The 20,197-nt window shown below is 39.3% G+C and overlaps 1 protein-coding gene across 1 annotated transcript; it reads right to left on the bottom strand.

Moving 5' to 3' along the window:
- Positions 1-5,928: 5,928 nt before the first annotated feature.
- slc26a6l2 (solute carrier family 26 member 6, like 2) lies at positions 5,929-18,227 on the bottom strand (the record flags this gene model as incomplete). Its single annotated transcript, XM_079588859.1, is given in 20 exon segments — positions 5,929-6,185; positions 6,262-6,383; positions 6,478-6,532; positions 7,533-7,835; positions 9,669-9,749; positions 9,820-9,912; positions 9,988-10,057; positions 10,142-10,248; positions 10,911-11,006; positions 12,052-12,078; positions 12,080-12,130; positions 12,634-12,747; positions 12,882-13,029; positions 13,947-14,029; positions 14,123-14,275; positions 16,043-16,207; positions 16,491-16,663; positions 16,829-16,939; positions 17,111-17,250; positions 18,088-18,227. Coding segments are annotated over 20 exon segments (2,259 nt in total). The 3' UTR covers positions 5,929-6,158.
- Positions 18,228-20,197: the final 1,970 nt, after the last annotated feature.

Raw genomic sequence — 20,197 nt, 5'->3', positions numbered from 1 at the left:
GAGGAGCTGAAAACGGAGACGCTGTTTTTGCAATGCATTTATCACTGTGAAATAGATGCAATATTTGTCAAATACACAGATGTTTCAGAGACATTTTCATTCAATACTTTATGTACTGCTTAAAGGTACAATATGTAAGAATTGTGTATCAACATCCAAAAACCACTTGCACAGTGTTATAGCTATATTTCTTGCAATTGTGTACTTACAATGTTTCCAAGAATTTGTAAATTCAGAGATATTCACAATTTTAAATAGTGCCCGTCCCTTTTCACTTGCATATCCTCATTATCCTTGGTTTCAACTCCTACTGCCATAGTAACCATGACGACAGATGTGGACAACTGCGTAATGTTTAGCAGCACACTGTTGTTGTTATGGATGTGCAAGCAGACTTTGGGAAAAAAGGAAAATTAAAACAAGGATCAATATCGGCTTGGCGTTTTCGAGACTAACGTCAGCGAACTTCGCCTTGACAGAGACGACGCTCCAGCGTGCACTTTATTAGACAGGTGAGCAAATACTACGAATCAATGGTATATAGTAGCCTGGGTTTCCCCAGACTGCCTTTGCTCAGCGCGATTTTATTCTCGCTGAAAGGCAGTCTGGAAACCATGGACCTGATTTTCGCCTCGTTTAGGGAACCAATCACAGAACGGGGAGGGAGCAGCAAGACGATGACGACATCTTTGCGACACAACTAAGCAGTTTGTTTATATCTATGGAGTCAACATGGCAGCAGACGCGAAGCTACCTTTTGATGCAGCCTTAGATATTGTTCTAAGTAGTTTAGATCGCAATTTTATTTAGAAAAAAGAGCAGCGTTTGGCGTTAAACCATTTCTCTACATACGTCATCTGGTATAATGGAAACGATTGGCTATGAGCTACGTACAGGCGCATTTGATAGACATTCTTAGCACCCAATAAACGGCGCCGGCGCATTCGTAAACCACGCCTCAAATACGAGAAAATGAACATGTGGTTCCCAGACCCAAGTCTCAACGAGAATTGGGTCTGGCGTCAGCCAGGCTAGGTATATAGGGTGATATCAGCTAAATTGGGCCACTTTTCGGTAAATCGTTTGGGACAATAATACAACACCATATATGCCCTTTCCATGTGTTTTTATGATTAATAATGACTGTTTTTTTTATCATTTTGTGTTGAAATTATTTAATAAAATATAATTATTTAGGCCCTACAGTTCTTGAAACATCAGCTGTGCCAACTGTTTTTGCATGAGCAGTTTCAGGTAAAATGGGCCAGTCAAACTGCAAAGGGAAATAGTAATTTATCATCAATTTTAATTTTAAAACACAATTGCTTATACAGCCACATAACATTTAAAGTGCATTAAACAAAAATCTTCATATGTGCCATTAAAAAAAAAAAACATTTTGGGTGCAAACCCACATATTAAAATGTGCAATTAAAAAAGTGTGTGTGCATGTGTGAGTGTGTGTGCGTGCATGTGTGAGTGTGTGTGTGATTGTGTGTGCATGTGTGAGTGTGTGTGCGTGCATGTGTGAGTGTGTGTGTGATTGTGTGTGCGTGTGTGCATGTGTGAGTGTGTGCAATGTGCATGTATGAGTGTGTGTGCGTGCATGTGTGAGTGTGTGTGTGCATGTGTGAGTGTGTGCAATGTGCATGTGTGAGTGTGTGCAATGTGCATGTGTGAGTGTGTGCAATGTGCATGTGTGAGTGTGTGCGTGCATGTGTGAGTGTGTGTGCGTGCATGTGTGAGTGTGTGTGTGTGTGTGCATGTGTGAGTGTGTGTGCGTGCATGTGTGAGTGTGATTGTGTGTGCGTGTGTGAATGTGTGAGTGTGTGCAATGTGCATGTGTGAGTGTGTGAGCGTGTGTGCATGTGTGAGTGTGTGAGCGTGTGTGCATGAGTGAGTGTGTGTGATTGTGTGTGCGTGTGTGCATGTGTGAGTGTGTGCAATGTGCATGTGTGAGTGTGTGAGCGTGTGTGCATGTGTGAGTGTGTGAGCGTGTGTGCATGTGTGAGTGTGTGTGTGATTGTGTGTGCATGTGTGAGTGTGTGCAATGTGCATGTGTGAGTGTGTGAGCGTGTGTGCATGTGTGCATGTGTGAGTTTGTGTGCATAATGTAAATAAAATATCTACTACCATTATTACTGTTCAGGGGGTGTGTGGGGTCATGGTGAGACACGCACACACACACACACACACACACACACACACACACACACACACACACACACACACACACACACACGTCAAAACAGCTGGCAAAAAAGTGAGCACACACGTCAAAACAGCTGGTATCAAGTATCAACATGATGAAATGTTAGAATATGTTGAGTATGTTATTTTTTTATTTTTAATGTTGATCTAGCTTACTGATAGTCTCAATAGTTTTTGAAACCTGGGACTACAGTTATAGAAGTTGTATAAAAACAACGTCTAAAATTAGTCTAAATTTGATGTTGAAGACGTCCACAAACGACCACATTTGGACTATAAATAACCCTTACATGGAGGTCCCACAGACGTCAACATTAGACGTGCGGGCGTTACAAAACAACCCCTTCAGTGGACCGGAATTGGACGTCCAAAAATTACATAGAAAAGACATCACTCCGACGTCACATTACGCAGTGGGGTGTTACGCAGTAGAAATTCAGCACTTGCGGGTAGTTGGGTAGAAAATGTCCTTATTCCTTTATATCCGTGGGACTCGCGTGTGGCGCTGATATCTGTCTCTCATACCACAGTCTTGTTAAAAACATCAATGTTTTCACTCATCCATAAACATTATTTCCCTGAAACATACTTAGATCCATGATCAGCATGAAGACAAGATGTGAATGTGTCCCAGTGTAGTCCGACTTGCTCTGATGTCATGCTGAGGTGTGTCAAAAAACTCTGGCGACGGCACTGATCAAAAGCATGCTGGATAATACTTGCAGACGACACAGCTAAATGCTCATTGGTTTAAACAACCGTGACGATGTATTGTTCTCTTTTAAAAAGCTTTGGTTTTAACTCTGATATTATATTTACAGTCTATGAATGAGACACGCGCACTACACATAACTATTACTAATCACTGTTTTGTTACAGTTTCAAATTAAATCTAAAAGGAGAATATATTCAAACTAATTTTTAATACATTTAAGTCGACATGAAATCAAAATTGACCCTATTTATCTATGAGCATAGTACTAGTCTTGTGGTGAACAATATTTACGTGCAAGTTAATACAAAGAAAAAAATAGTTTGCCGTGGTAATCTTTAATCAAAATCTGAAAAGTTACTTCCGGTCTGGAACGCCTTTCCTTTTCTGATGACGTCAGTTTGACGGCTTGGGCTGAAAACGCTTCACCACTCCCCTCCAAACCGTTACTCTGCTATGAGCAGAGATGGAGAGGAGCGCTAAAGTAAAACCTCTGTTCAAAATTCCCTTTCACTTGGAAATACGTCACAACACTGGAGAAAAGACGTTCCCTTTCGAGAGGTCTCTCGTATTGCGTAAGCCTAGCTTACGCTATGGGAAAACTCCTTTTCTCGAGAATACTCATAGATATATACACTAGATGTCGCCTTGGGGTTCTAAGCATGCGTCAAAATAGCCGCCATCTTGGAACAGGGGTCTTGTCAAAGGAAGTAGCTAGGTAATGCTCCAATCTCCGTCTGTACTTTGAATTCATGGATGATGCCGGACTTTTGTGCTGCGTATGGATGTTCACACGAACGAAATCTGAACTAGGAAGAATGTTCTTCTCTGGACTCAATGATAAATACATGTCTGACCGTTGGAACAAACCCAAAAAACTAGAAAATCGCATTCATGACGATTTATGGTGATTTTATTTCTGTTAGACCTTTGCCTATATTGACGCTGATGCATTAAAGAGGAGGGGCTCCCCTGTTCCATGATGGCGGCTCTATTGACGCATTCGTTCCAATGAACTGCCGTAGCGAAGGCGACATCTAGTGTATATATCTATGGAGAATACTGAAGAATTTTTTTTCAAAACGCAGTGTAGCTGCACAGCAGACACATATGAGCGCGAGCGTGGTCATTGGCTGTGCTGCGGCAACTGCACAAACCTATGGCGAGGCCGCTTAGACGCAGGAACCAATCAGGGCACTGGGCTGGATAGTGGACGCTATCGCGCTGGCTTATGAGCCTAATGGCCTTCATTGCCCCTTAGGCGTCAGAGCCCATTCCACAAGAAGTATGGCCTCATCTTGGGCTTGGTCAAGTGGAATACCTATTCAAGATATTTGTGAGGCGGCCGGTTTTATAACTTGGAAGTGCCCGCTTTGCAACCGAGGGTTCTTTCAGTATAACAGTGAAACACATTCCCCCTAGCCATGTCTGGTTATGGCCACTTGAACTAAGGTTCTTATATACATTCCTATATGAAGCCCGTTACGACCGGATTATATTAGGACTCATACTTTATACTCTTCTTGAGTCTCAGGCAGCTGCCTTGGGCTATAGTAGGAGCAAAGTTAGCACGCACAGCGTTTTGAAGGGGGTTCCCATAGCGTAAGCTAGCCTTAAGCAATACGAGAGACCTCTCGAAAGGGAACTACTCGGTTACTAACGTAACCTCACGTTCCCTGATATGAGGGAACGAGTATTGCGTAACCCGCCGTGCTACTGTGCTGTGATCTGGGATCGCTTCAGTCGATTTAACCTGGATTTCCTAGGCGAGGTCTGGTCCCTTTATAGTCATGGACCACGCCCATTCTGGCGGGCTTTGACGTGTCAGGGCGCAAGTGCCCTGATTGGTTCCTGCGTCTAAGCCGCCTCGCCATAGGTTTGTGCAGTTGCCGCAGCACAGCCAATGACCACGCTCGCGCTTATATGTGTCTGCTGTGCAGCTACACTGCGTTTTGAAAAAATAGCTTTTTTCACAGATCGGTCTGTGCAGCGCCGGTTCAAGTCGAACAAGCCTATTAGTTTTAATGGAAGGAGACGTAGGCATGTTTTCCAACATTAATGGCAAGGAAACTTTAAAAGCCTACTTTAAAATGTGACATTTCTTTGCTGTTTAGAATCCAGTATTCCTGTGATACTTTTGTCTTTTATGAGTTTAATAAAGAACTCTGTCTCGTCTTCTGTCCAAACATACCGCGTCATCTTTAAATAATGATCATGTGACTTTTACGTTCGTCAGGTGACCTGTTGTAAATGCAAAAAAAACTTTGCGAATTGCTGAAAAACCTCATGCGAGTGTAAAAGCTTTTTTGCGATATGTGAGTTTTTGCGAAAATGAAGTGTTTCCATTAGGCGTAATTTTAATGTGTGCAATTTTTAAGGGTAATGGAAATATTTTTTATTTGGAAGAAAAAAACTCAACTAATGCTGTAAAGTTAAACTATACAGGGAACCCTGTCAGCTGTTACATTACAATAATATTAAAGTTTAAATTTAGCAACTGATTTGTATACAATTAATATACAATTATAAGTTTTGTTTATAATAATGTTAAAATATTTTTAATGATACAAGAGTAATATATAATAATGAATATGTAATATGCATATATAGTGCATATATTTAGCAAAATGCTCTTCTTTAGAGTACATTTTTCTTGCTAACTAACAAGCTTTGGTCTTTGAATTTCCTGAGGTAAATGTAACGTTACATGTACATAGTTTACAAGCTGTTTTACTGACCTCTTTCCGCAAACACTGATTGAGCATGAGACATGATACCCTTCAGTAAGTTGTTCTGTATCTTTCAACATACCTTCTGATGTTCATTCATGTTTATTTGGTGCTGTAACTAGTAGCAAAGAGGAAGAGATGATCGGTTCAACTGCCGCTTGAACTGAGGCGCTCACATTAAAGAGCGCCAAAACGGTATTTATTGTTAGAATTTCATAACAAAATTGACAGAATTTGAAAGCTAAGACTTTGTTTCATATCAAAAGTAACCTGATCTGTCGTGCCTGTCGGCGTGTTGTCAGTGTCCTCTCTGCTCCACGATGTTTTGTGTGGCGTGAGAACAGTGTCAGTTGCGTGAGAGTTAACAGCCCTGCACACATCTCAAAATGACTAGATGTTTTCATTGTGGCATGTTGACTTATATCATCCTGATGCCGGTCGTCATGGTAACACGGGGTCTTCACCTAGGCACATCAGTCAAAGGAGGATGTGGTGATATCTGCTGGTCAGAACCTCGTAACGCAGGGCATTTCCTGTGACAGAGCAACAGTTCACATGAATGTGACAGGAGACAGATTAATGAAGCGCTCAGTGTGATCACAGTCTCACCAGAGCAAACTCTCTCAGACACAGGCAGTGCAGCACAGCATCATGGATAGATGGGAAAAGTCGCCCTTTTGAGACGGACTCTGAGAAGAATCCTCCTCGCTCCAACTGCTGCACTACACACACTGCAGCCGCCGCAAAAAAAGTGCAGTTGTTGAATATGTTAAGCATATTCTAATAATGCTCTTTATTTCGATTTCTGTGTCCGATTTTACCCACCTTGACATCCAGCGATGTAAACAGTGACATCTACTTCAGCAAAGTCTTGAAATATCTAGAAGAAAGATTACAATGGCTATCTTTCCAACATGATTTTTTTCTCTCTCAATGTGATGTCATTACTATGGAAACTTGTTTCTGCCATGGAATAAAAAAGGTAATTGCGAAAAACTTTTAAAAAGGGGACTTTTTTCCCCTCAGAAAGGCAAGATGATATCTCACAATCTTTTTTTAAGTATTGATTTTAGATTGGGAGGAAATTCTGATCAATCATCTGTCCACTAAATTGGACATCATGCATCACTAACTATATTTCAGGTACAGTTCATACTATTAGTGTGACTGTTGTTCTTGAAAATACTTCATCTGCAGTGACTTTTTTGTCTGTAAATAAATGCATTTGAGTTATCAGAATGTAATTAGCAGTTCCATCAAAAAGTAATGATTACGAAACGTATGTTACTTGCAATGTGTTACTTTACTCGTTACATAAAAAAGTAATGATTACATTATGCATGTTACTTGTAATACGTTACTCCGAAAACACTTCTCATTTCAGATGAGATTGAAAACACCTGATCTCTGGTTTTGAATAGTCCACGGTCTGAAATCATCAATAGAGTCTGAGGTTTTCTCCGAGAGGAGAACTACGGTAGAAATGTGTACGGTAGAATGATAATAAGGGTCAACATAATAAGCTAATAAGGGTCAACATACTCTGGTAGACAGGAGGGAGCATGAGTTGTACATTCAGAAAAAAAAGTTGTATTACACAATTGTTCTATCAATTCTTTCTGAGAAAATAAGTCAGAATTGCGAGAAAAACTCGATTTATTTTATTTTATTATTCCATAGTGGAAACAAGCTTCCATTCATTTCTCTTTCTATCTCTCTTACTATTATCTTCTGTAGAGCTGCTTTACAGCTGAAAAAATAATTTTACAACATTAACACTGTTTTTGTCGTGTTTATCAATGTGTCGCTGCTTTTGAAACAATCTGTTCTGTTGTAGATATATATAGGCCTATAAATAAAAGTGACTTGTTTTGACCTACGTTTTTCAGTGTTTTCAGGGTGACCGTGTCGATGAAGCTGACAGGAGTGAAGTCCAGGATGATGGAGTGTGTGTGATCCTCCACATTGTCGCAGCTGGAGGAGTGTGTCTCCGTGTTGTCCCGTTCCTCCTCCTCCTCCTTCTGCTCTGGCTGGAAGCCGTGGTTCATATTACCGTGGCTTACTGTTGCTATGCCGTTGTCATTGATGATGTGTTCATGGTCCGTTCTTTGGCAGTGCACAGATTCACTCGCATTCTTCATGGAGACCAGCAATCTGTTCGCTAACTCTCTCAGAACTCCAGTCTATAAACAAGAAACATAACCGCTTAATAAACTGTTACACAAGCTCACATCTTAAATAACTAAAACTTTAAAAACGTCTCTGTATGTATGTGTTAATTACGTAGTGTAAGCTTAGGTGAGAATTGATGAATGCGGAAGCACAGGCAATAGAGCAAAACAAAACGCCGGTGACGATTAGTCTAAAACAAGATGTTTGAAAGAAAAACGTTGAAGGATTCATACGTCAGGTCAAATGTCACCCTTCCGCCAGAACTCGACTCTCTTGTTAACGCACACAGGCTTTGCCTAAAGCCAGTGATTACTCAGTCACTCCTACTAGCTATCTTGGCGGGTTAAATTTTACATATAATATATACATTTTTGTCAAAAGTGTTGTCGGTCAAAATGCCGGTTTTGGCGAGTATTCACGTAAACATAGTTATGTTTTAAAAGAAAAGAAAGCGCATGTGTAACAGTATAACAGTGTGTCAGGTCTTAAAGTGACAGATGCCTAATACACCTGCTGCCAAATTATGAGATAATATACAAAAATATCTATATGGCAGTTTTCCCTATGGTATCAATGTCAAAATTGTGGCCAGTGAAAATGCTGAGTGTCGAGTAACTTTAGAAAACCACTCGCCACAGTGGCTGGCCTGGTGAGCAAAAAAAGTTAATGTCAAGCCCTGTTCACAAAGTTTTAAATATGGATATTTTTCTTACAAAAATCCATCGCTTCGCTTCAGAAGGCATTTATTAACCAACTAGAGTCGTATGGATTACTTATTTGATGGATGGATGTGCTTTTTGGAGCGTCAAAATCTCAGGCTCTATTCAATGCCATTACAAAGCTGGGAAGAGCCAGGATATTATTTATTATAACTCCGATTGTGTTCGCTTAAAATAAGAAACTCATATATTCACCTAGGATGGCTTAAAGGGTGAATAAATTGTGGGATAATTTTAATTTTTGGGTGAACTACTTCTTTAAGTATACTTAATAAAATGAACTTAAGCTATACCTAATTTATAAGGGGTTGTTGGAAAATGATTCACAAATTTTTTTTTTTTTTCATTTTCATATTTACACAAACTTTCTTTCAGGGGTAGGGTTAGTAGCCTGGGTTTCCCCATGCGATTTTATTCACGGCACGCTGCTAGACAGCCTCGATTCCATGGACCAGATTTTCGCCTCAGCGAGGGGACCAATCACAGAACGGGGAGGGAGCAGCAAGACGAAGCAGTTTGTTTATATCTATGGATTACCTTAAGTTACCTTTCGATTACCTTTCCAGCCTGGTAATTCTGGAGGAGCAACGCTGGCAGGATCTTCTTGATTGCCCTGACTCCTGTGCGACTGTCACCTCTAATAACGCTAACCTCTCGGATAAACTCTGTGTTTTTTTCGATAAAAAGTCTGTAGAGTGTCCATATATACCTTCTACCCTCATGTTTGTCTTGCACAAACGGCAATAGTCACTGAACGCCATTGTGTACACATAAATCTATGACCCATCGTCTTCTTCAAATCGAATTTCTGTCGCTCTACATAATGGTATAATTGAAACAATTGGCTATGAGCTACAGGCGCATTTGATAGACATTCGTAGCGCCCAATAAACGGCTCTGGGCGTTCGTAAACCAAGCCTCAAATACGACAAAATGAACATGTGATTCCCAGACCACATCTCAATGAGACGAGGTCTGACGTTAGCCAGGCTATATGGTTAGTGTAATAATGATGAATGTGTGTATGTGATTGTCTGTAAGCTGTGGTATTTGGACAGAAACTCTCATGTTCTCGTCCTTCCAGAAGAGTTTCCAGTTTTCCTCTTTACAGCATTCCTCTCTCACCTGTTTATCTTTTCCCTTCTGTTGTCTCTTTTTTGCTCTCTCCTCTTTCCTCTTTTTCAGCTCTGGAACATTTATTCCACTCTAGAAAGAAAGAAAGACGAGCTGAAAGCTGTTGGCGGTTCATGTCTTTAGTCATGTGTGTAATTCATACCTTCTCCAACAGGGCCTCTTGATAGAGTTCAGCATTTGCATAGAAGAGCATTGCAGAGGAACGGAAGATAGTGATACCTGGGATTGCTTTAGCCTGACCAGAAACACAAATATAGATGATAGAAGTTACATAAATAGTATGAGCAGTTTGCCTGCAAGGAAGTCTCACCTCCTTATATGACTCTGTTTCCAAGTACAGTTCTGTGTCACGCACCCTGCCAAGTAAAGAGTACCTCGGACTAGACAGAAAGACATTAGGAGGGTTATGAAACACTTAGCCTTTATCTTTACAGACACACAAATACACTTTCACACAGGCTCACCGCTGAGTCCTGAAGATCACTGTGAGCAGTGTGAATACGACGGACGCTGCCAGACCCAGATCCAGATTCAGCAGAACCGCACAGAGAAACGTCACCAGCCACACCAGCTAGAGGAACACACAGAGAAGGGCTTTACACACTAGCTAACCCTGCTTCACATTTCACACTGCTCATAATTTACCCGTGGTCAACAATTAATCCTGGGTATTCATAAGCAGACATTTCAGTGTACACTCTTAAACCATAGGTTAATGTCCTGATTTGCATATTTGTGGAGTCAGTGTCACTGATTGGACGAATGCGGCATGCAACCTGTTTACATAAAGGATCTAGCATTGCACATCCTCATATTATATATTGCCATAACCTACTATCAAGTTTATACTAAACTGACTTTTCGACTATAAAGGTAAGAATGAAATGGACTCTTCTTCACTCCAATTGTCACATTTTCTGTCACCACTTGACATTTTTACCCTCAAAACATTGAAACATAGCCTAGTGTTTATACACCACGCTGTGTTTTGGTGACTGTCCAATTTGAATATGAGGCATGTAGCCTAATCGGTCGTCCATTGCTAAGCATCTAGTCGTAACAATCTAACACCTCATCGTTTCACACACACTATGTACATTTGGTACCGCGGTTAAAAGCAGTGTTTAACCCGGCGTTAAGCGCAGTGTGAAAAGGCCTAGAGAGGGTCGGGACACAGTATCATACACAGGAGACAGATATAATTATTAGTCTTTAATAATCATCATATCTCACCAGATCTACTCTGTTGCTCTTCCATAGAGCAGGAATATCCTGACACTGCATGAACATTCCCTTCAGATTCACAAACACGATGGTGGAAAGCACAGCCTGATGACACACACACAAACAGCAACTTACAAATTGCTCTGATGTCCAAATGGAGGATTACAAATGCCGCTTCAAACTGAAGGAATACATTATTAATGTACTAATCTGAAAACAGTAGCCTAAATCAATCAATAAATAGGCGTATTTAAAATGATGTAAACTTGTAGTTAAATATATAAATAAAATAATAAATTAATTATTTCTAAACACAGCTTTCATTGGCTCCAGAGTATTTATTAATTGGCATTTATTCTAATAATTTAGCAAAAAGCTCTAGGATCAATCACACTTACAAACTTTCATTTTGACAAACCATTTTATATGGGATTTGTTAAATAAATAGTTGAAGGAACAAAATTTGTAAATGATATAGGCTGACTAAAACATACTGATTATAAGTATGGACTATAATACATTTGAAGTTTACTGCAAAATATTCAGATAGCATACAAATGTTTAAGTGCAGTTCCCTGCAACCTGGCAGTCTTTCTTATTTGATTTATTCACTTTAATTCAATCAATAAATGTCATTGGTCAGTTGATGCAAGTGGATGCAACCAATTAAAATTTTAAGATATACCCCCTCTTTAGTATTATTTATATAATATAATATTATAGTATTATATATATTATATATTATTAGCATTCATTTTTATATTTTCCATTTTGTTTTTGTAATTTTGTTATGTGCTTATGTATTTTATGTGTGTGTGTTGTTTTAGGACTTCACATAATTTCAGTTATAGTTGCCAAGGCAGTTTTTCAATTTTGAGTTATTAATCTAATATTTCTATTTTATGTAAGCTTTGTTTCAATTACCAAAACATAAAAAAATAAAAAAAAATTTTTTAATTATAGTTAAAAACAACACTGGACACAAGAGCCACCAATGAATGCCAATGTTTGGAGACAGGTCCTGAATTACAGAATTTTATTAATTACAAGTATTTTAATAACATAAGGTAAATCTACATCACAAATGCTCCTCTCTATATTGATTGTATCTTTATATTTTGTCTAGTGTTAATTTGAGTGCATGACTTACTGTGGGCAGCTCCTCAAAAAGTGAACCCGAGCTTTAAAACTGTAACGAGCACAATAACAGCAGATATCACTCCAGCCACCTATGACACAAAAGTATATCTGTAGTAGAGCATGACAGACAGCGTATGTTTTATATATTTATACAGCATGTGCAAAAGTTTGGGGTCGGTTTGATTGTGAAATATTTTTGAAAGAAGTCTCATATGCTCAACAAGGCTGCATTTATTTGATCAAAAATACAGTAAAAACAGTTATTACAGTTATTAAAAAATATTATTACAATTTAAAAGAGCAGTTTACATTGTAATATATTTAAAAATGTAATTTATTCCATTGATCAAAGCTGAATTTTTCAGCATCATTACTCCAGTCTTCAGTGTCACATGATCCTTCAGAAATAATTTTAATATGATTTGATGCTCATTATTATTATTAACAATTTTGAAAACAATCATGCTTTTGTGGAAACCATGATACTTTTTTTTCAGCTCAAAAGACCTGCATTTATTTGAAAAATAAGTTTTTTTTCTAACATTTTAAATGTCTTTACTGTCACTTTTTCTTCTTTTGAGTGGAATATCACCTGTGTTTTCCCCCCTGTGCTCTCCTGGACAAGACTGCGAGAGAGTGAGGAAGTGACGGAGTAGCACTGGAAGAAGCCACCAATGACGTTACTGAACCCCAACGCCAACAACTCCTGCAGAGGGACAATGGGAGACTCTCACCTCTGCACAACGCTCATACATTTTCAGAGCATAATTTATCTATGTGAACAAGTGTACTGAAGGCATACGTGCCACATGGGTCGGTTTTGGGTGAGATATGTTGTACCTGATTGCTGTCTACTTTATATCCATATTTGAGAGCAAAAGTCTTGCCCAGAGAAATGTTGATGGCGTATCCCACCACGGCCACGGCAAACGCGTCTCCTACCACTGCGGAGAAGAAACCCACCTCTGGGACTCTGGGTGGCACCAGCCTGCGGAGAGGTCAGAGGTTACAGATCACTAACACAGCTTCGGCTTGTAGGTGCATGGGGCAAAGGCCATTTCTTCCAAACACACAATCTTTGTGTGTGTCTTTTATATGCCTAACCCTGTAAAGCCTGACGTGTAAAATAATATAATAATAGTCTGAAAAATCTATATATAAATAAAAAAATTGGAACAGTTTAGACTGTATATTAGACAATATATTAAAATAGTTGCATGTGTTTTTTGGTTGAGTATCATATTTGATACATCAGGCTTTTATAGCTCATATAAAGCTAATTCTCAACGAGGATAAAAACATATTTTTTTTTCAGAGGCCAAAACTGAGCAAAAATATGCAATTTAATGCAGTTACTGATATATGGCCAAAAAAGTGAGATGAAATTCTGATAAGCTTGTAATGAAAATCAATTAGATCTTTATAACAGTATAGCAGATACTTACCGGTATAAAAATGCATATAAATATAATTTATCACTCTATATCTCGCATAATGTCTTGAGATGATATTTAAATGCTTAGTTTTATGACCAAAGTTCTGTAGTTTTTATAGTGGGGGCAAAAAATATAATGCAATGCAATGCAATAATGACCGAGAGATTAACAAATAAACGTTCCTCAAAACCCTGATGGATCATATTTGATACTCACACTTACAGGAAGTTGCAGTAAATCTCACACGTGAGGGTGTGTAAGGGTGGAATTTCATGAGGTTTGGGATTAGGGATTTTTTGATGGGGTTAACAAAGTCAGTCAACAGAGATTAAGACTAAGAAGTGAGTCACCAAGAAAACTTTCTAACCTTCTGCATGAGGATTGGTGTTTCAAAAGAAAAAGTTAAATTTTCAGCACCCACTCAAAATCTATCCCTATGTACTGTATGTGATGTGAAGCACACACTTACCCGCTGGGAATTTCCCCCACCACATCGACACCATTAACAGCTTTCAGATCAGTATAATGAGAAACAAGAGTCCCTGCAATAATCTGGAAAGATACACCCAAAGTTGTTCACTGAGCATCTGACGTTTTGAACACTGCTGGAGTTTACAGAAAAATCCCGGCACACCATGTACTCACCAGCATGAGCTCTATGGGGACAGGGAGGAGTAATTTGTGACGGTAGCAGGAGTTGATCTCTTTCACAATGACCAGAGCTGTGAGAGCCACCAGACTGATCACCAGAGCGGGAATATGAGTCTGTGGTAATAAACTGCCCAGCTCCACCAGAGTCTAAAGAGAGAGAGAGAAATTAATGTACTTACTATAGTAATAACAGTACAACTTAAGTAACTAAACCTAAGCTAAACCCGAAGTACATGTAGCTAATTAATATTACTCACTACTTATTTAAGTACAATGTAACTACGTCACCTTAAAATAAATGTGTATTTTTAAAATGTGTCTGAAATTTTAATTTACAGAGGGAGCTATTCATTATTCTACTTGTGCACCATTGTGTAAAACACTGAGGTCTATGATGGGGTTTATCTGAGTGCAAATTAGTGCAGTGCCTCGAGTGATGGTGGAGGCGCTGTGAAATAAAATGGTGAGTTTGGGAAAAGATTAATTCATTATTAATGTTAAAATCCTCACGCCAATTTATGTGAATGCACTTTTTGGGTTTTGAGTATTGATAACCAATACCAGTATAAACCCTGAGGAAGCGTCACACAACTCTGATCTCTATATCTTTGACACAGATCAGTGAACGGGATACAACTATATTGCATATTCTCGCAGAAAGTATTTACATCATCATAAAGGCTGGGTACGCAATGTTTTTCATAAACATTTTTTTTTTAAATACTGTTTGAAACTCTTCACATTCTGATGGTAATCAATAATTACAAGTGGTCTAAATATACAGTATATATATATACAATGTTTTTTTTTTTTTTTACATATGTCTTCTGTGGAAGTCTCAGGGCCTCAATGTTACATAAAGTTACAAAATGTTCATTTACATAATGTAAATGAAAAACTTTCATTAATCTATTACATTTATTTGATTTAAATAAGTGAATATTATTAACACATGCTATTTTTTATTTTTTTATTTATTCGCTTTGGTACTATTATCGCAAGTATGTGGTAAAATCTCACAGCTGTTAGTACAAAACTCAAAGCAGATCATCAAAAAGTCTGTTTTTTCAAACATGTAATCACATGTTCAAAGTACAACGCACAAAATTACACATTCACTTTTTCACCACACCTAATCAGTGTGTCATCAAAGAAATACCTTTCATATTAGGTAATTGTCTTTCACAATGCAATGCTCGCAATACTTTTGATATGCTTCTCTTCTGATTTGCGTAAATACATTTGACCAACACTTAAAGGGATACTTCACCTCTGGAAAGATGAATGTGTATTTAAAATGGCTCATTTATTATGTAATAGAAATTTGGAGCCTTCTAGACTGAGAAAAGCCAGAACATGTATTTGTGGCTTATGTGGATGAAAGACAACAACTCCCAGAATACACTTGCTTCGCTGCCCTACAAGGCCACTCCCAAGCCACGCCTACCGGTAAGAACGCAGTTAAATGACTAGGCTAGGCTACTAGTGAGTCTCCGTGACGAGTCTGCCCGGGATTTCGAGACCGCCCAAAATGTCCGGGATTCGGCTTCTGCGTTCTACAGTCGCCATTCATCATGTTTACTGTGGCGAGCAGGACGAGACTGACGGCCGCGGGAGAACGGCGCGAGGCCGGTGGCGTGATTACTGATGAGCGGCACCTGTGAGACGCACCGGTAGTGATTTTGAGAACTATACAGAAATAAAATTGGTGTTTTTACGGACATATAAATTACGTGTAACCACACGATGGTTATTGCTAATTGATGATTTCACATAGTGGTAAGGTAACCTTAGACTGCTGCCCCTGCGACCCGCCGGCCCCGGATAAGCGGAAGAAGATGGATGGATGGATGGATGGATGGTGGTAACCACAAAACTAACGTTGTTAGATTCAAGATATACTGAAATACTCACATAAAGCAGCTGCAGGGGTCCGGTGAATCGTCTGGGTGAAACTCCTAGCATGTACTTGAGTTGAGAGATGATGACGTGAGTGGCCGCGCCGGTCGTGTAGCCCCGCACTAACGGCTCGGAGAGATACGTCACTACAAACCCGAACCGAACCAGACCCAATAAAACCTAGAGAAAAAGACAACACGAAATTACCAAAAACACTTTAAAATAATTGAACTTACATAGAGGAACTGCATTGGTTTCAAAATGTGTTGTTTTATTTTTCTACATTAACTGGTTAGGTTTGTTTGTTTGTTCAGTCTTTTATTTTCTTATTTATTTATTTGATTGTTTTTCACATTCCTTCATGCATTTTCCCCCACACATTTATTCATTGTATGGTTACTTTGCTCACTCTCTCGTTCTTTTGTATTTTCATGTTTATTCTTGTTTAATTTGCAAAACTCACTTGAAAGATTCCGCATAGTAACGTCGTTGCTGCGGCTACTTTCACCCGTTGCACGTCTCGCGCCTCCGTATCCATGACGACTGATCCATTTGTCCCATTGGTCAGAAAGTGATCCTCAGGAGCCAATCGCTCTGAGACGCTCCCGATCATTATGCTAATGACCGCAAAGGTTCCTAAAAGGCATTGAAAGCACCAGAAATTATTATTGTAGGCTATGTCCAGTATGTATGACAATTATGCGTGATAATGCTGGTAAAAGTATTAGATGTTTTAAATATATTTTGTATCAAATGCAAAATCACATTTCACATTAGCTACATTCTTTCTCTTCCCCTCACCTATGGAGACGTGTTTAGAGGTGCCAAAGATGAAGTACACCAGTACAGGATAGAAGGAGGTGTAGAGACCAAACACAGGTGGGACAGAAGCCAAAAGAGCGTATGCCATGCCTGAGTATCAATCAACACACTGACAAGCTTATAGTGGATATAAAAAGTCATTGCAATTTACCAGACGAGTGTTTTTGCAAAGAAAAGTGGGAAAATATTCTCAAGTTATTCCAGGAATTTAAAAAAAAATGTTTTTTGCTCTTAAAATGTGACTTGAACTTGTACACTGACCCTGAGGCAGATGCATGATTCCCACACTGACACCTGAAACCAAGTCACCAAGTCCATTCTCCTGAACGGAATACCGAGGGATCCAGGACAAAACTGGTATCCATGTTACAATCCAAATCTTCCACTGTCCTACAGAGTGCCTTGCAGACAGTGAAAGAATAAGAGTTTTATCGAATGTGTTCATGGAAAACAGTTTAACTCTAAATCTTCTTTGGCATTATTAACTAACAGCAACAATATCCAACGCATTAACGATTTCATTAAAGACAGACAGACAGACATCTTTAACGGACAAATACACACAAAAATGTCAAACGTCCTCGTAAAAACACAGTTGGTTACTATATATTAAGTGAACATAAATAGTTGTCAAAGATAACGCATGTGTAACAGTATATTGGATCCGTGCAGCTTCTAAAGTGACAGGAGCCTAATATTCCTGCTGCCGTCCACAATAACATCAAACAACAAAAGACAAAGAGAAAATGCCCTCGCTGTTTTTGACTGAATAACTTTCTATATTTGTAATTTGTATTTTATTTATTAAGTGCAGTGTTATTTTACATTAGATTACAGTTTCTGTATACCTGAATGCCTGAAAATCTTATAACACTGTTTATTTCAATCATATCTTTGTTCAGTTGCTTCTATGTGTGCAATTGCAAAAACATTTATATTTTTTATTACTGAGTGTTTACTTGTCTTTAATAATGCTTGAATTTTATATTAGTTAGGCTAGTTGTTTTTTAAACCATAGGCAGAAGTTCCTTGTGTAAGTATTCTTTAGCCTGTTGATTTTTGGTATTCAGACATTTTTGCAACAAGAATAAATGTGAATAATATCCAAGTTTTTTTGTTTTTACCTTATTGGAATCAAAATTAGGAATAGATATGAATCATAACCGATTCAAATGATGCCCAAATAAAGGCTGCATAATTTTCATTGCATAACAACACTTTGTGTCTTTAAATCTTACCTTATAGAGTCACAGATCTTCTGCTTTACGGAGGGCTCGTGGATTTCAGTCTGCCGGTGAGCTACTTCCTCTAGTTTAAGTTCATCCAGGATGATCCTCTCCACGCAGAACTTTGCTCCAGCATGTTCAGAGAAACGCATGCCTGTCCTATTCATGTTCATTGTATGTTCCTTTTTACCTAGGTTTGGGGGTTTCGGCAACTCAAACCCCTCCCAGTGGGTAAAGTATAAATTGAAATGTTTTTTTCTCTCCCTGAGAATATATCTGTGACGATTCTTCTTTTCACTGAGAATAATGAGTCCATTTATAGGTTTCCATAGAGAGATGACAGACAGATGAAGGAATCATCTATAGGAGCAGCCACAGGATTCCTATAGGGGGGATTTCAGTGTGCAGGGCCATTATCAGTCTTCAAAGATCCACCGCACCCCACACCACACCACCCCACACCACCCCACACCCACAACCGTAAACATGAGTGTGCCAAATATTTTACACATCTGTTAATGAACTTGTGACACTTCACTAACTCACAAACACACAGACTAAACGAGTGTTTTTAATAGAGTTATATGGACGCTGTGCTTGACCAGGAATGAGGTTCAAAATAATGACAGCTTCAGTCCTTGTATAAAAAATAAATAAAAGGCAACACCTTATTTGTCAGTGAGCACTAAAGATGCCCCTTCAGCTATAACAAAAGCCTGACCAGGTTTTGCTCACTGTCCAATTGTTATATTTTTTGTCATCATCTGTCAGTTTACTTTTAGTTGTTTTACTTGCCCAGATGACTTCCCCAAGTGAGCAAGATGAGTTAGAAGAACTGACAAAGGAATCAGACAATTTATATGTAGCAACGACTTAATACTGTGAATGGGAGAAAGTGCAACGCACAATATGGCGGAATATGTCCCGCCTTCTAAATAAAAGAGCCAATTGCCTATAAGCCACACGAAGTGGTCCACTCTCTCATCTGTCACCCTCCCCAATCTATCAGATCTATCAGGGGACCTATAATGCCTCTTTTTACAAGATGTACAGTAATATAAGTCTCAGGTGTCCCCGATGTTCCTGTGAGGTTTCAGCTCAAAATACCCATCAGATAATTTATTATAACATGCCGTAAATGCCCTTATTTGGGTGGAAGCAAAACATTTTTAAATGCAAATGAGCATGAGCCCCCTTCCCAAAAGAGGGCCCTTTACAGATCGTAGCGCTTCGGACACTCCGACAAAAACAAAACTGGAGAACCTCCCTCAGAAAATGTGTCAGAAAATGTCAGTCCCGGTGTCCAGTTGGTGCGAGTGACTTTGTGTTTCATCTATGGCATGGTTTGGCTGCTAGATGTAGTGCTATGGACTTGGCTGAGGCTATATAGTCTTCCTCTTAGCTCTGCTCATAGGGGCTCTGGGCTGTCCTGTAGCTGTGGCTCGGACTGGTCTAATGCAAGAGTCTCCGTTTCATAAACGGCTGAGCATAGGGTAACGGCTTCAGGGTTTTCCTAGCGCCTATAACACTGAGCTTGGTGTCACAGGATGCGGCCGAATTGGTTGCTAATGCATTTTGGTTTCTCCGGGCCGAGGCCCATTGAGGGCCAGTGCTTAAGTTTGACAAGGTTGTGGTTGCTACTGGTGGCTTTCACAGTGCACAGACAGGCATTGGTCAGCATGGCATAGTGGGTATTACATTCCCATAAAGTCAACTCCTGACGCAGCGTTGAGTTCGCTTGAAAGGGAATGTCTTAGGGTTATGAATGTCTTAGGGTTATGTCTTAGGGTTATGCTTCTCAGGTTCCCTGAGAAGCATATTGATGCTGGGTCACGTTCCCATGCTTAGGGTTTGCTTGCGCGTCTTCCTTCAGACAATTCAAATCTGATGACGTGTAAGGCAAGCACTTTTTATACGCCTGGGCACTCCATGTGACGTCATCAGCCTGCCGTCAGCCAATAAGATTGATTGAATTCACACGTGCTTTAGACACCATGTTCCGCAGGATGCGTCCCCATTGTGCCTTCTCTGGGAACCAGGTTACTTACGTAACCCTATAAGTTACCTTCAAAAGTTGAACTCAGCCATGATACATCTCAGTTTGGTCTCATTTCTAATCACA

This window comes from Phoxinus phoxinus, assembly GCF_949152265.1.
Source record: "Phoxinus phoxinus genome assembly, chromosome: 18".
Taxonomy (NCBI): domain Eukaryota; kingdom Metazoa; phylum Chordata; class Actinopteri; order Cypriniformes; family Leuciscidae; genus Phoxinus; species Phoxinus phoxinus.
This window is presented reverse-complemented; position numbering and strand designations above follow the sequence as displayed.